The 13,771-nt window shown below is 31.9% G+C and overlaps 1 protein-coding gene across 4 annotated transcripts in view; it reads right to left on the bottom strand.

Annotated features, from left to right (window-relative positions):
• Positions 1-583: 583 nt before the first annotated feature.
• Positions 584-13,771, bottom strand: part of LOC134714543 (peroxidase-like protein) — a 45,462-nt gene continuing 32,274 nt past the window's right edge. For all 4 annotated transcript variants that reach the window (XM_063575877.1, XM_063575876.1, XM_063575880.1 and 1 more), the window contains exons 4-13: positions 11,671-11,885; positions 11,125-11,304; positions 9,250-9,307; positions 8,383-8,489; positions 7,766-7,867; positions 6,494-6,586; positions 4,033-4,750; positions 3,421-3,590; positions 2,560-2,662; positions 584-1,256 (exon numbers count right to left, since the gene is read on the bottom strand). In XM_063575877.1, the coding sequence (XP_063431947.1) occupies positions 1,082-1,256; positions 2,560-2,662; positions 3,421-3,590; positions 4,033-4,750; positions 6,494-6,586; positions 7,766-7,867; positions 8,383-8,489; positions 9,250-9,307; positions 11,125-11,304; positions 11,671-11,885 (1,921 nt within the window). In that variant the 3' untranslated portion in view covers positions 584-1,081. The remainder of the gene's footprint in view (positions 1,257-2,559; positions 2,663-3,420; positions 3,591-4,032; positions 4,751-6,493; positions 6,587-7,765; positions 7,868-8,382; positions 8,490-9,249; positions 9,308-11,124; positions 11,305-11,670; positions 11,886-13,771) is intronic.

The following is a 13,771-nucleotide window of genomic DNA, read 5'->3' as shown; positions in this document are numbered from 1 at the left end:
TATTTGATTCCAGCGAAAATAATATTCCACAATATTTCTTTAAATTGGAGTTGAAATTGTGAAAGAACTAATCCAATTATGTAAATTCTCCTGATAGTTTTGAAAAGTTATTTGCATGACATACTTATCCAAGTAAGATAAGGATTTTTGGGGTTTAAGATTTCAATATAACGGTGTACAAAAAATTGAGAATGTTTTATTATTGAATTCGTATCGCATTATTTAAGAAATAACCAAATATGTTCTGTTATTGTGTATTTTATTTCATTTTGAGTGAATCTATTTTATTTTCAGATCTTAACGGAATATACATTTTCGTTTTACGGGCTACATTATGATTGGTTTTTGGTGTTTATGTAGAATATTGAATCATAAAGGATCGTTTTAAAAGTGAACTGTGACAACAATGACTTGAGCCAAAAAACAAAAATAAGATTGCGAAATAATTGGAATAAAAACCAAAAATCCGTAGTACTTTGGAGCAGTGAATGAAGTTGTGAATATCGAATTGAATACATTATTTTGAAATGATGAATCGGACTTTATGTGTATCCATTTCATGTTATTGCTATAAAAATTTAGGTAAATAAACAAAACGTTTTAATATAATAAAACAAAAGATATTAAAATAAAAAATAATAACGACAAGATAATCTTCAGCTAAGATGGCAGTCTTTCCCTGTAGTGTATTAGTTAAGCGACTGCATTATTTATATTTGATTCTTTTTCTGTATCTTTATGTGTCCCTATAGATTATAAGGCATACACAAAATAGTAGTTTTCATATACAAAACAACATCATTTGATATAAAACAAACTGTAATAACCACCAAGTATATTATGCTAAGATAAGAAATCATACCGACATATCATCCAAGAATCGAGTAGGCAGTTTGATGCATTTTGATTAAAACAGTCCTCTTTATTTTCTCCTATATTGAAATGCATCAAATTCCTTTGAATAAAATATTGTCGATATTATTTGAAGCATCTATAAAAATAAAAGAACTGCCATAATTGTCCACAAAATAATCCCATTATTATTGTGTACAAAAGGAATTTTTCCTGTCAGAACTATTCCTTAGTAAGCTGCAATGTGTTTGTATGCTTCTTCGAAATGTCCTGGTCCGAGATTACTCCAGATAGGTACCGGGTTAGCGGGAACAGGGAAGAAAATGTTTGTACGCAATTCACTTGGTTCTGACCATGCTAATAAATCAATGTCTGGAAGTGCGTGGCAAGGAATCTTGTGATTACTGAAAACATAAAAAATAAGCACATTTATAGACATATCTTAAAAGCAAAATTAAACAAGGGAAAATCTTAATTACATTCTTATATATATATATATATATATATAACTCGTCTAAATATCAACCCAACAATGTTAGATCTGTAAATTTGCTTTCGCAAATTTTTGGTTCTTCCCTCGACGGGATTCGAACCCATGCTACTGTGATATCGTGACACCAAATCGCCTGCACTTCAGCCGTCCCGCTAGACCACACGACCACCTGGGCCAGGTGGTCGTGTGGTCTAGCGGGAGGGCTGCAGTGCAGGCGATTTGGTGTCACGATATCACAGTAGCATGGGTTCGAATCCCGTCGAGGGAAGAACCAAAAATTTGCGAAAGCAAATTTACAGATCTAACATTGTTGGGTTGATATTTAGACGAGTTGTATATACATTATGTACACAGCCATGTATCACCATCATTGATGGCGATCCGATGGATACATCTGTTGTAGGGTTGTCACTGACTCAGACGTACTTATATATATATATATATATATATTAGAGCAGATCACATATGTATACGATATTTCTGTTTTTTACTTATAATTTGCAATGAAAACATGTATTTATTTTAAAGTGTGTTGTGGTAATGTATTCTATTAAGTTCTTATATGATATATAATTATAGCAATTAGAGGTAGAAAACTGAATTAGAAAAAAAGACAGAAATACTGAACTCCCAAGAAATTCATAACAGAAATTCCCTAATCAAATGGCAAAATTAAAAGGTCAAACACATCAAACGAATGGATAACTGTCATATTCCTGACTTGGTACAGACATTACTATGTAGAAAATGATGAATTAAAGCTAGCTAAACCTCTCACTTGTATGACAGTCGCATCAAATTCAATAATATTGACAACGATGTGTGAACAAATCAAACAGACATAATACGTAAAAATGTCACAAAATAGGGAAACAACACGAACCCCACCAAAATATGAGGGTAATTTCATGTGCTCCCGAATGGGTGATCAGATCCTGCTCCGCATAAGGCACCCGTCGTGTTGCTTATGTTACTACAAAGCCAGTAAATAGTCTATTTTGGTAGATCACATACGTGAAAAGGGAACAGGATTCGACATAAGAAACATTTCCGATATCATCTGAGAAACGAATATTCCATAACAGTCAAACAACTCGTGATGGCATCCGTAAAATTAACGAAGTGATGATTTCAATTTGAGACATGAATTAAATCAATTATAATCTTCGTATAATAAAACACCTTACAAAAGTCATATAAGTCAATATACTCACTGCTCTGAGGGTAGTAAAAATGAATCCGGTTGGATATGGTCAATTTTGGTGTTCTCACAAATAATTTTTGATATTTTGTGATGTCTGATGGTTTCAAGTTGTCCTAAAATTAAATAAGTGAAATATATTAGTTATCATAAAGTTTATATCACGAATTCATAAAATTGTCACTATTCGTAGAAATATTCACCAATAAATTTACAGTTGTCAAACATTTCTTAAAAATCAATATTTACGGAATTCGTACACACAACTCGTACAAAATATTCTATACGTCCATAACTCATATTTAAATATATACAAACATATGCTATGTGTTTGCAATACATATATATGTAATGGAACAATCGTTTTACCAACTCCCACTGATAAACTTTCCTTTATCTGTGGTACCATCCTCAATTAGCAAAAAAATCAAGAACTATTTTGGTTAAAGGGATGTTTTTGTTTATCGTAAATTTTCAATCTATAGATCATGCAAAGATGTGAAATGCAGGCGTATGATACCAAATGGACATTCAAATTCATAAATCGAAAACAATCTGACAACGCCATGGCCAAAATACGAAACAAAATCTGACAATGCCATGACCAAAAACGAAAAAACGAGCAGACAAAAAAAACCCCACATAAAACCAAACATTTCGGCATTTGATTGTGATCCTTCTATTAATTTTTATACTTTATTGGTTTCGTGTATACCGATATGATTTCTCAACGGAAAATCGTTTCTAGTGCTTTGAAACCGAATTGATATGATTTTTATGAACAAAAACTGTTCGAATTTTACCATTCTGCTAATTGAAATAACACCAATGACAGACCTATGCATTTAAAATCTATACCATCATGAATACTTACTAGGGGAGAATCCAGTCAGCTTGAAGTCATTTTCATACCAAAATCTATCGCCGAATTTCCAGTTGGCAAATGATTTTCCGATTAAACATTGGAATGTTGGACCTGTTAATCCACCTTTTACTCTTCTCTCCGACAGACCTCCGGTATATAAATCAATGTCGTCAACATGTCTAAACAAATTAAGAAAATTAGATTTTATTTCACATTATAAAACGTTATACTTGTATTGCAAAATTGGTATTATCAGTTCGTTTATGTTATTATTTGCAAATAAGCAAACGGTGAATGAAAGTATAGATACGAAGGAAATTTATGCAATTGGATGGCGATATTGGTAAACAATTACCATCATATATAGATATAAGGTATATTTTTTACCTTTGAATATGTCATTACTAGTTCCATCATCATTATTATTTTTATAATTACTAGTATCATTATAATTTCTCGATTCTAGAACATTTAAATTGATATTTTTTGCATGCAAAGTGAAAGAAGAAACAAGTTTGTGATTATCTTTAAATTTGTACAGATCAGGGAAATCCGGTTCAGCAAGAAATAAGCGTGTACATCTATTTCTCATCACATTCAAATATTAAAAGTATTACTTACTTGTAAGATTTGGAAAGTCGAATAATTGATTCTTTGTCGTGATCAACTAGACCACCTGGTCCATGACCAAAGTGAATTACTGGTGGAAGTCCACACCATTTTCTCCACGCATTGTATGGAGGCAGTCCATGATCTCGTCCTCTCTGTATATTGACTGCTACCAAGTCAAAGCTCATACCATGATGATCCATAAACAAATAATTTCTTACACCATCGTTAACACATCGATCACTTTTAGCGTGACTATCGTCTAACATCCACTCTCCAATCCAATCATTCCCTTTACCCCCATGTGACATCAATACACCTGGTCGGTTGTATGTTTTGTATATGGGGAATTCTGCAATCTTGTTACCCCCTGGAGCTCCGTATCCGAGGAAATTCGGAATCATCGAATGTCCAAATCTAAAAGCGGCACCTGCCATAACGTTAGCTGTAGTTGGGTCCAACTTTTCGTTGTAGACTGTATTATATTTGCCATATACTGAGTTAAGACCATACATGGTCATAAACTCTTTGTTTAGAACCAGAGGAAGCCATTCGGCATAGATGATATGTTGAAGAACTCCTCCAATTATCTTTCTGGTTTCTTGGAAAATTATTTCATCAGTCCAGTGGGGGTTTATTTTACCTAAAGCTACAGCCAATCGATTGTGTTCTCTTAAGAAAACGATATGGAGGAAGGCAAGAGACGGGACAATTGTGTTTCTGTCATCACCTGTAAATTTAGAAATCATTCAATAAAATCATTACATCAAGTTTTTGAAATTTGAAAAAAAGTAAATTTTTCTTTTTCACTAATTTTTTTTTAGTTTTCCTCTTATATTGGTATTTGTTGTTTTATACATTTTGGTTAATATTATACATCAGTCTACATCTATTCACCTTGTTAATGTGTCTATGTGTTTAATATTGTAAATTTAAAACTTAAAATGAAATAACACACATATATGTTTCAAACTATTGATTACACTGACATTGAATTTAAGAGATACTTTCGGATTTAATGGAATAAATTAGTTTGCAGGTTATATTTCAGCTTCATAACGAAAAAATAACCAGTTTTATTTAAGTCCATCTCCTTCATTGCAAGCCATGACTTCGACATATGCACTAATATCATATTCCATTCAGTGCTTGATCGAACTAGATATCATTGAGATGGAAGCCATCTCTGTGGGCCCCGCTGTCAATAACGTGGGGTAAATAAGTTGTATGGATAATCTGATATGAAGCATTATTTGAAGTTATTACATAGTCTCATGTGTGATTTCAATCTAAGATTTTAAGTTAAAACTGATAAATATTCTCATCTTACTTTCATAGTATAATAGTGATATGACTGCATGATGTGAACTAATTGTTGACTACTCTAAGGTGACTTCTGGATATATGGATTGATGTTTGAACAATATGTTTAAAGGTGCTGCCCAATTGATATTTGTCACATATTTTTAGAATTATGCCTTCAATATATTATGACCCACCAAGTATAAAGTATGAAATATAAACGGTTCTCGAGAGGTAGAGCGGACACAATTTGTTAAGAACAACGAACGGATGGACAGACCGACAGACTGACCTTAGACCTAGGATGCATACATTATGACACATTCTCTGGTGTTGGTTTATATACATGTTAAGTTGAAAATGTTTGTCAGGTATAAAGTATGAAATAATAACAGCTGTCCTCTCAAAATATAGTGTGGATCAAATTTGTTAGCGATGGACAGACCAACAGACAGACAGACCTTTGACCTAGGAAGTGGTAAATACATCATGACACACCCTCTGTTGTTGGTTAAAATGGATGTCAAGTAAAATATTTTGAAATCATAATGGTTCTCAAGATATAGAGCGGACACAATCTTCACCACAGGACACAGGATTGTCAACTGAAACCAAATTTTTTTTTGACGTTGACCTTTGACCTAGGAAGTTGTAAATACATCATGACACGCCCTCTGGTGGTGGTTAAAATGGATGTCAAGTATAAACTTTGAAATCATAACGGTTATCTAGATATGGAGCGGACACAATCCCACAGGACACGGGGTTGTCAACTCTAAACCAAAGTTTTTGACCTTGACCTTTGACCTAGGAAGTTGTACATACATCATGACACGCTCTCTGGTGGTTGTTAAAATGGATGTCAAGTATAAACTTTGAAATCATAATGGTTATCTAGATATGGAGCGGACACGATCTTCACCACAGGACACGGGGTTGTCAACTAAAACCAAAGTTTTTGACCTTGACCTTTGACATAGAAAGTTGTACATACAACATGACACACCCTCTGGTGTTGGTTGATAATCATGTTAAGTATTAAGTATGAAATCATAATGGTTCTCTAGATATGGAGCGGACACGAAAGTGTTACGGACGGACGGACAGACTGATCACTATAGGGCGACCCGACTTTTAGTCGGGGCCCTAATAAATCAAGTTAGTAAGTTACCTGCTCCGAAGCAGTATTCTCCAGGACTTTCCATAATACAATCTCCATCATCATAACGAGGTAAAAATCCACCATCTGTCATCTTTAGTAAACCTGCAAAGAAATAAGTTCATTTTCTTTTCCAATTACTTTTTATAATATTTATGTGACTTATACAAGTGAGAGGTTTTGCTAGCTATAAAACCAGTCACCAAGTCAGGAATATGACAGTTGTTGTTCATTCGTTGATATGTTTGAGCTTTAGATTGCCATTTGATTAGGGACTTTCCGTTTTGTATTTTCATCGGAGTTCGATATTTTTGTGATTTTACTTTTTCGTATGTAAAAAAATAGCATTTTTCAATCAATATTAGGGTTTTGTCATTTTGCTTTTTCATTTCAAACATATTAATATTTCCATTTATTAATTTTTTTTATGTTCTCATAAAAACATATCATTACTACTAGCTTGCGGATTAAATAACTAATTGTTTAGTCCATTTTGTTAATATTAAGCTATAAGTTTGTGTGTGCTACGATCTCTTTAATTAATGATCATTCAAGATCAAAATACGAAAATGACCATTGCTATATTCCACATAAAATGTCTGGATTGAATTGGAAGGCTGTTTTGCAATGTTGTCGTTTACTCTGAAATTTTCACAAAACAATATTTGCTCGATTTATAATCCTTCTTGTCTCGTGTTTTCATCGTTTACTGTAGATTCGTGGTATACCGCCATCTTGGGTTGTACATTCGCAGTACAAATTCAGATTTGCAATTTAACGGTTAGACTGCTTTTTGAAATTAAGAAAAATTGGTGATTTATTGTATTATCCAAATTATTTAAACAAATATCATTTAGTGTGTTTTTAGCATAATTTTTTCAAATGAGCCGTTTAAGAAGAGAAGAAGAGATAACTCTTTTAGTAAAAAATTATACTGGACTAATAGGGATTTTTTAAAATTTATACCTGTAGCAAGAAAACAAGTTCGTTGACCCCGTTTTTTTCTTTTTAATTTCTTAAAACATATTCATGAAATCTATCTTTTCACAATTTATTTCAAAATTCTGTTTTATAGAATATTTTTTATTCACACAAATGTGTTTTTTTTATAAACAATCTAACCAAATTTTGGCTATTTTCAACGACTCATAGCTTGAAAAATAGCACGGTGACCCATACTGACATGAAATTGTGTCCCCTGATATAAACGTACAATACTCAAATTAAACAAAAAGATGAAGCTGTTAAATTTTAGTACATATATTAGACAAAAAATATGCTCACCTCCTTTTCCAAGACGTAGATATGTCTGCTCCTTCATTGAGTTTCCATAAATCATAGACCCATCGATAAAGGAAGACTGTTGGTTGATCTGATTTCTTGGTGCTAAAGTAAAACATTAACTCGTGAAGATAAATTAATTCTTTAAAAATTCGTAAAAATCTATATTTCAAAGGCAATTTTTGAAGACTGATATTTAATCATTGGTGACAATCATGTCCTGAGATATATGCCTTAGTTATAATTTTCTTATTGCAATATAAACACAATATGTCAATGTATTTATTTACCTCAATATAAACACAATATGTCAATGTATTTATTTACCTCAATATAAACACAATATGTCAATGTATTTATTTACCTCAATATAAACACAATATGTCAATGTATTTATTTACCTCAATAAAAACATCTTCGTTTTAAAAATGTCCATGACTCCCTAAGAATGAATAACATTTACAAGTTTACAGACTTAAGTCCTTCTTATTTCTGATAAAATTCTTTGTTTCGACTTGATTATTTATTCCATCTGTGCTCATTTGGATGAGAAGTATCAATAACACCGTATACTTAAGGGAAGTAATACAAAAACTTATATTTAAGACCAGCATACATACCTGGTTTACAGTACAGCTCTGGTGCAATTGAAGAACGAACAAAATTCATGCAGGGGTTATGGAAACGTTTGTCTTTTGGTGGAACTGGTATAGGGAAACAGGAACCTCTACAAATGTCAAAAAGAATATGGGTGTCAAATCTGCATGTTTTTTGTGTTTTTTTTTAATGTAATGGTTTGTTTCTACAGTAATGTTTTCTTTTCTATCGATGGTTTTTAAGTAAAACATTTTACATTTTAAACTTTTAAATTCGATCCTCAAGATCTACAAATGCGGAAATGTGCACGAAATGAAATAAAGTGTAATTCTCATTGGCAAATTTTTATAAATTATATATCAAAGTTGGGTATTTTTATTTTTAACAGTGCAGTTATTAATGATACTGGTCTAGATGTTTCACCTATACTTGTCATATTAAATAACGTGATGCATAAATAGAGAGAAAATAAAGTGGAGACACATTGCATGACTGTTGATATGAATTTTTTTTACCAAATAACCATAAAGCTTTCTTTTTTAATATAGAGATATTGCTTTAGACTAAAAAAATGTATGAATAAACTCATCATAGATACCAGGACAAAATTTGGATATACGTCAGACGCGAGTTTCGTTTACAAAAGACACATCAGTGACGCTCGATTCCAAAAAAGTTAAAATGATCAAATAAAGTACGAAGTTAAAGAGCATTGAGGACCAAAATTCATAAATGTTTTGCCAAATACAGCTAGGTAATATATGCCTGAGGTAGAAAAGCCTTAGTATTTCAAAATATTCAAGAATTTTGTTTTCAAGGAATTTAACACAATATGACAAGGTAAATATATGCACTGAAATCGTATTTTGATAATGTTGATGTCACTCTACCTTTTATCTCTTGTAGTTGGGTCTAGATCACAACACTGGATTTGTGAATTGTTGTAACCTGAAGGAGAAAACAAGGACTATGAGTATATGCTTCATTTGTAGAATGATAATTTGTATATGTTGAAAGTAAAAGCCTTAATAAAAAATTGTAAGGGAAACAAGAAAAGTCCTCAGTTATTGGTGGTGTTTGTTTTGCTCAGTATTAATTTTTATATTTTGTGTTGTGTATACTGTTGTTTGTTTTATGATCGTGTTTCGTTTTTTTGCCTCGGCATAATCAGTTTATGTTCAAGCTTGATAATTCTGTTTGTAACTTTTGCCCTCTCTCTTAAAAAATTATTTGTGGTTAATGTAAACCCAACATTACACATGTGTTTGACATACAGACACGAAGAGTTGATGTTCGGGCCAACATTTTAACTTGGGATCAATCTCAATTGACATCAATCACTAAGCAATGCTATTGGATGTTTCGAGGAACTCGCCGACTGATACAAAGATAGTAAAGATCAGTATTTAACTAACAACCACAGGATTTCAATTCATATTTAAAGGCAAATATATCTGATATTGCCCGGTGCATGCGATTTATATGTTTTACTTTTTATTTACATTAGGGTCGAGATGGTATTCACTTTAATAATCAGCTACCTTATATTGACAGACATAATTTTAATAGAAAATTACATAATAATAGAAATAATGGTTTGACGTCATTTTGAATTATCATTTTTTCGTCAGATGTTTTGATCTTTGAAAAAGTTCTTTAATACAGACCTACGGTAGACATTTAGTGTTTAAATAGGACAGTACCAATACATCTAGAACATAAGGTAGCAATAAAGTAGCTATATGTTATCATTCATATTACGTGTATGTCAAAAATCTCATTAGTTTCATATAAACTTGGGCAATAACCTTATTAATTGTTAAAATGATAGTAAAACTTTCAATGAAATAGTTATTAATATTTTTTTCATTCATGAATTTTGTACACTAATTCTATATTTATATCATAGCCTCAGCATTGTAATTTAGAATTACTTTGTAATTATGTCTGGTGTTTTTTTCTATATGACATAGCACAATACAAATGACATATTGGCCGTTTGTTCCTTTATGGTTCTTCTTTCGAAATTACGAAATGATGTATTTGTACCAACATTTTCCCCACGCTATATACCTGATATAATTTTACTCCTAAACGTATTGCATTTGAAATTGAAAAAAATATATTCGAATTATAATGTCTTTACATATTTATTTTTCAAATGAAAATTTCTGTCTGAAACACATTAAATGTTTTTTTTGGGTTTTTTTTTTTTTTAATTTTTAATAAGGGATTTTGTCATAGTGTGTAAGTTGAATTTTCTAAGGCAGTGTTCAACAAAAGTCAGTTTACCATTTCAATTTGGATATATTCGTCATCAGATTATTATTGTCATTATATCAGTTTTGCTTTTGAAACATATATTCCCTTAGTTTTCCTCAAGCAGTTTTGTTAAAACATCTTTTTTTCTTGCATGTTTTCCTGTCAAAAATTATTACAATTTCTTGAATAACAAAGTTACTAAGATGTGAAAGGTCTATTGTCAAATGCACACGCTTAGATACCATATACTTTGAAAATGGTCTTTTACCTTCACAATAGTTATGATGTATATATAAAATTGTCACATTAAGCAAAACTTGAGGTCAACGTAAAAGGGGACAAACAATACCAAAGGATATTCAAAGTCATCATAAGTCGAACACAATTGACAAAGACATAGCAAAAAAAATATTCAATAACGGTCAGTCATCTCGTGAAGGCGTCTTTATAATTGTTGATATTAAAAACAGATTATATGATCTACATCAGAATAAACATGTTACCTCTGTTTGTTGGAGTTCCAACGAAGTCATGATCCAGAAACTGACCAAACTGCATCATCATCATAGATTGTTTTGGTTCCCTGAAATCACTCATATGAGCATTGTGGACCACGTTACTGATAAGTCGAGGACTTGGTAGAGATGCTCCGGTAACACTGTGAATTCTTGGAACATTTAAACCTATAATTACACAACAAGTTATTTCAACAATCAGCATGCGGTCAATGTAGTAAATAAAATCATCAAAGAAACCAGGCTTATAATTGAATATGCAAAACGCACGATATGTCTACAAAAGATTCAGCTCGAATCAAAAGAGTAAAAAGGGCTAAATAAAGTACGAATTGAATTATTTTTTTATTTTATACTAAACAACATTGAAAGAAAAATTAAGAATGTATAAAAACAAAAAGTTACTGTGCATATTGCATATAATCAGTGTATTGTGCAAAGGTATATGCTGTTCTTTACTACCTACACGAGTAGGTATGATAAGAGTACTCAGTGTACCTTGGACTAATTTGAACAGATGACAAATAACCTTACCATCAGAATAAGCTGCTGGCAGCCATCTTAGTTGTGCTCGATTTGCTTGTCCCCATGTTGGAACATGGAAATTGTTGCATCCACCATCTGCTGTTCTGTATGGATATTTAGGGTTACACTTGGGAATGGGACATTCACAATATGGAGCTATATGCTTTTGCCATTCTTCAACTAATTTGAAGTCATTTTGCATAACATGGATTGGAACTCCAGATCTGTTTGAATATATAATAAAATTATGTTGATAATATATGTTGAATCATATCTAAAGTAAAACGTTATGTCTCAAACATATTATGAACATAATCATTATGACACATTGAACTAATCAAAAACATGTATTTTATTGATACAAGTAAGTTGATAAAAGCAAACTAACAGACATTTCAAATTAAAAAAAAATTAAAAAATCTGTTGAGTGATAGGAAAGAAAACAAAATGTCTTTTCCACATATTGTGATAACTGATTATTGAAGTACAATACAGTATCAGAAGGTTATTGGAGCACCAGATATCAATCTGTGGTGGAATTCTTAATACTCAGAATTTAGTTTGCTGTGAAATGTTTACTCGACTGTTGTTTCTTTATCTTCATTCTTTTTAACAATAATATTGTCTTGACTTATGTTTATTTTATTGTCTCATTGGTATATGTATCGAAAGCATTTTTTATACGCTACACTGAGGGACGAAAGATACTAGAGGGACAGTCAAACTCATAAATCTGCAATAAACTGACAACGCCATTGCTAAAAATGAAAAGGACAAACAATAGTTCACATAACACAACATAGAAAACTAAAGAATAAACAACACGGACCCCACCAAAACATAGGGGTTATTTCAGTTGCTCCGGACGGGTAAGCAGATGCTGCTCCACATGTGGCACCCGTCGTGTTGCTTATAAGATAACAAATCCTGTAAATAGTCTAATTCGGTAGGTCCCATTTATGAAAAGGAAGGGGACTGTAGTTACGACATAAAGAACATATCCAGTATCATTTGTGAAAAGGTTATTCCGTAACGGTCAACCAACTTGTGATGGCGTCCGTAAAATTTACGAAGAGATGATTTCTCTAAGCTGTTCTTATTAGGTTAATTGAGTTTTTAATATCATATATACTAGGTATTCCAGATTAAGGCTGCGTTTTCCATACAAACGCTCATAAATGGTTAAACACGTGTATGTTGTAACAACAGTATATTAGTAAAACAAATAGTTTTCCTATTAACGCAATTTTTATTATGACTTTTATATCGAAATCTCAGACGTTTCGTATTCATATATATATAATTATTTCTCAGGTGTGACAAAAAAATATATAAGTACTCATGATAGGAAAAATGAATAATGTGGCATCATGAAATAAAAATGCCAATACGAATGAGTCATGTAATACGAAGTAATGATGTTTTCGATATGCTGACAAATCATATACATTTTAACGTGAGAAAACAGTATAACCGGACATTGGCTTTACTGTGATGCGCGGTCAAGACATTGGCTTGACCTTGATGATTGGTCAAGACATTAAACTGACCTTGAGGAGCGGTCAAGAACGAACTAACCAACATAAATATAGATGTCACATCAATATTTCCTGACTTGATACGCACGCTAACATTTGTTGGAAGTCTCTACTTTTCGAGCTACTTTTGTATTTGTTCAAGTTTTCCAAGTTTCAATTACAACGGTCATTATTTTTAAATGTTGTTACCGGATGCAAATTGTCTGGTTCTTTTCGATTGTAGAGCTCTAAAACTAATAGTAATTTTAATGTGTGGTGAAACCGATTTGTCTGATATTTAATAAAATCAACGGTTTCAATTTTGTTGCACCAGATGTGCATTTCGACAAAACATGTCTCTTCAGTGATGCTCGTGGCCAAAATATTTGAAGTCCAAAGCTTATATAAAAGATGAAGAGCTATAATCCAAAAGGTTCAAAAAGTATAGCCAAATTCGTGAAAAGAATCAGAGCTTTGCATGAGGGAGATACATTCCTTAATTTATAATATTTTTTAATACTTTGTAAATTGAGAGGTTCCAGATCTGAAAAAATAATGCCCTTATATTTTATGTACAGTCCGTCATATATATT

This window comes from Mytilus trossulus, chromosome 4, assembly GCF_036588685.1.
Source record: "Mytilus trossulus isolate FHL-02 chromosome 4, PNRI_Mtr1.1.1.hap1, whole genome shotgun sequence".
NCBI lineage: Eukaryota > Metazoa > Mollusca > Bivalvia > Mytilida > Mytilidae > Mytilus > Mytilus trossulus.
This window is presented reverse-complemented; position numbering and strand designations above follow the sequence as displayed.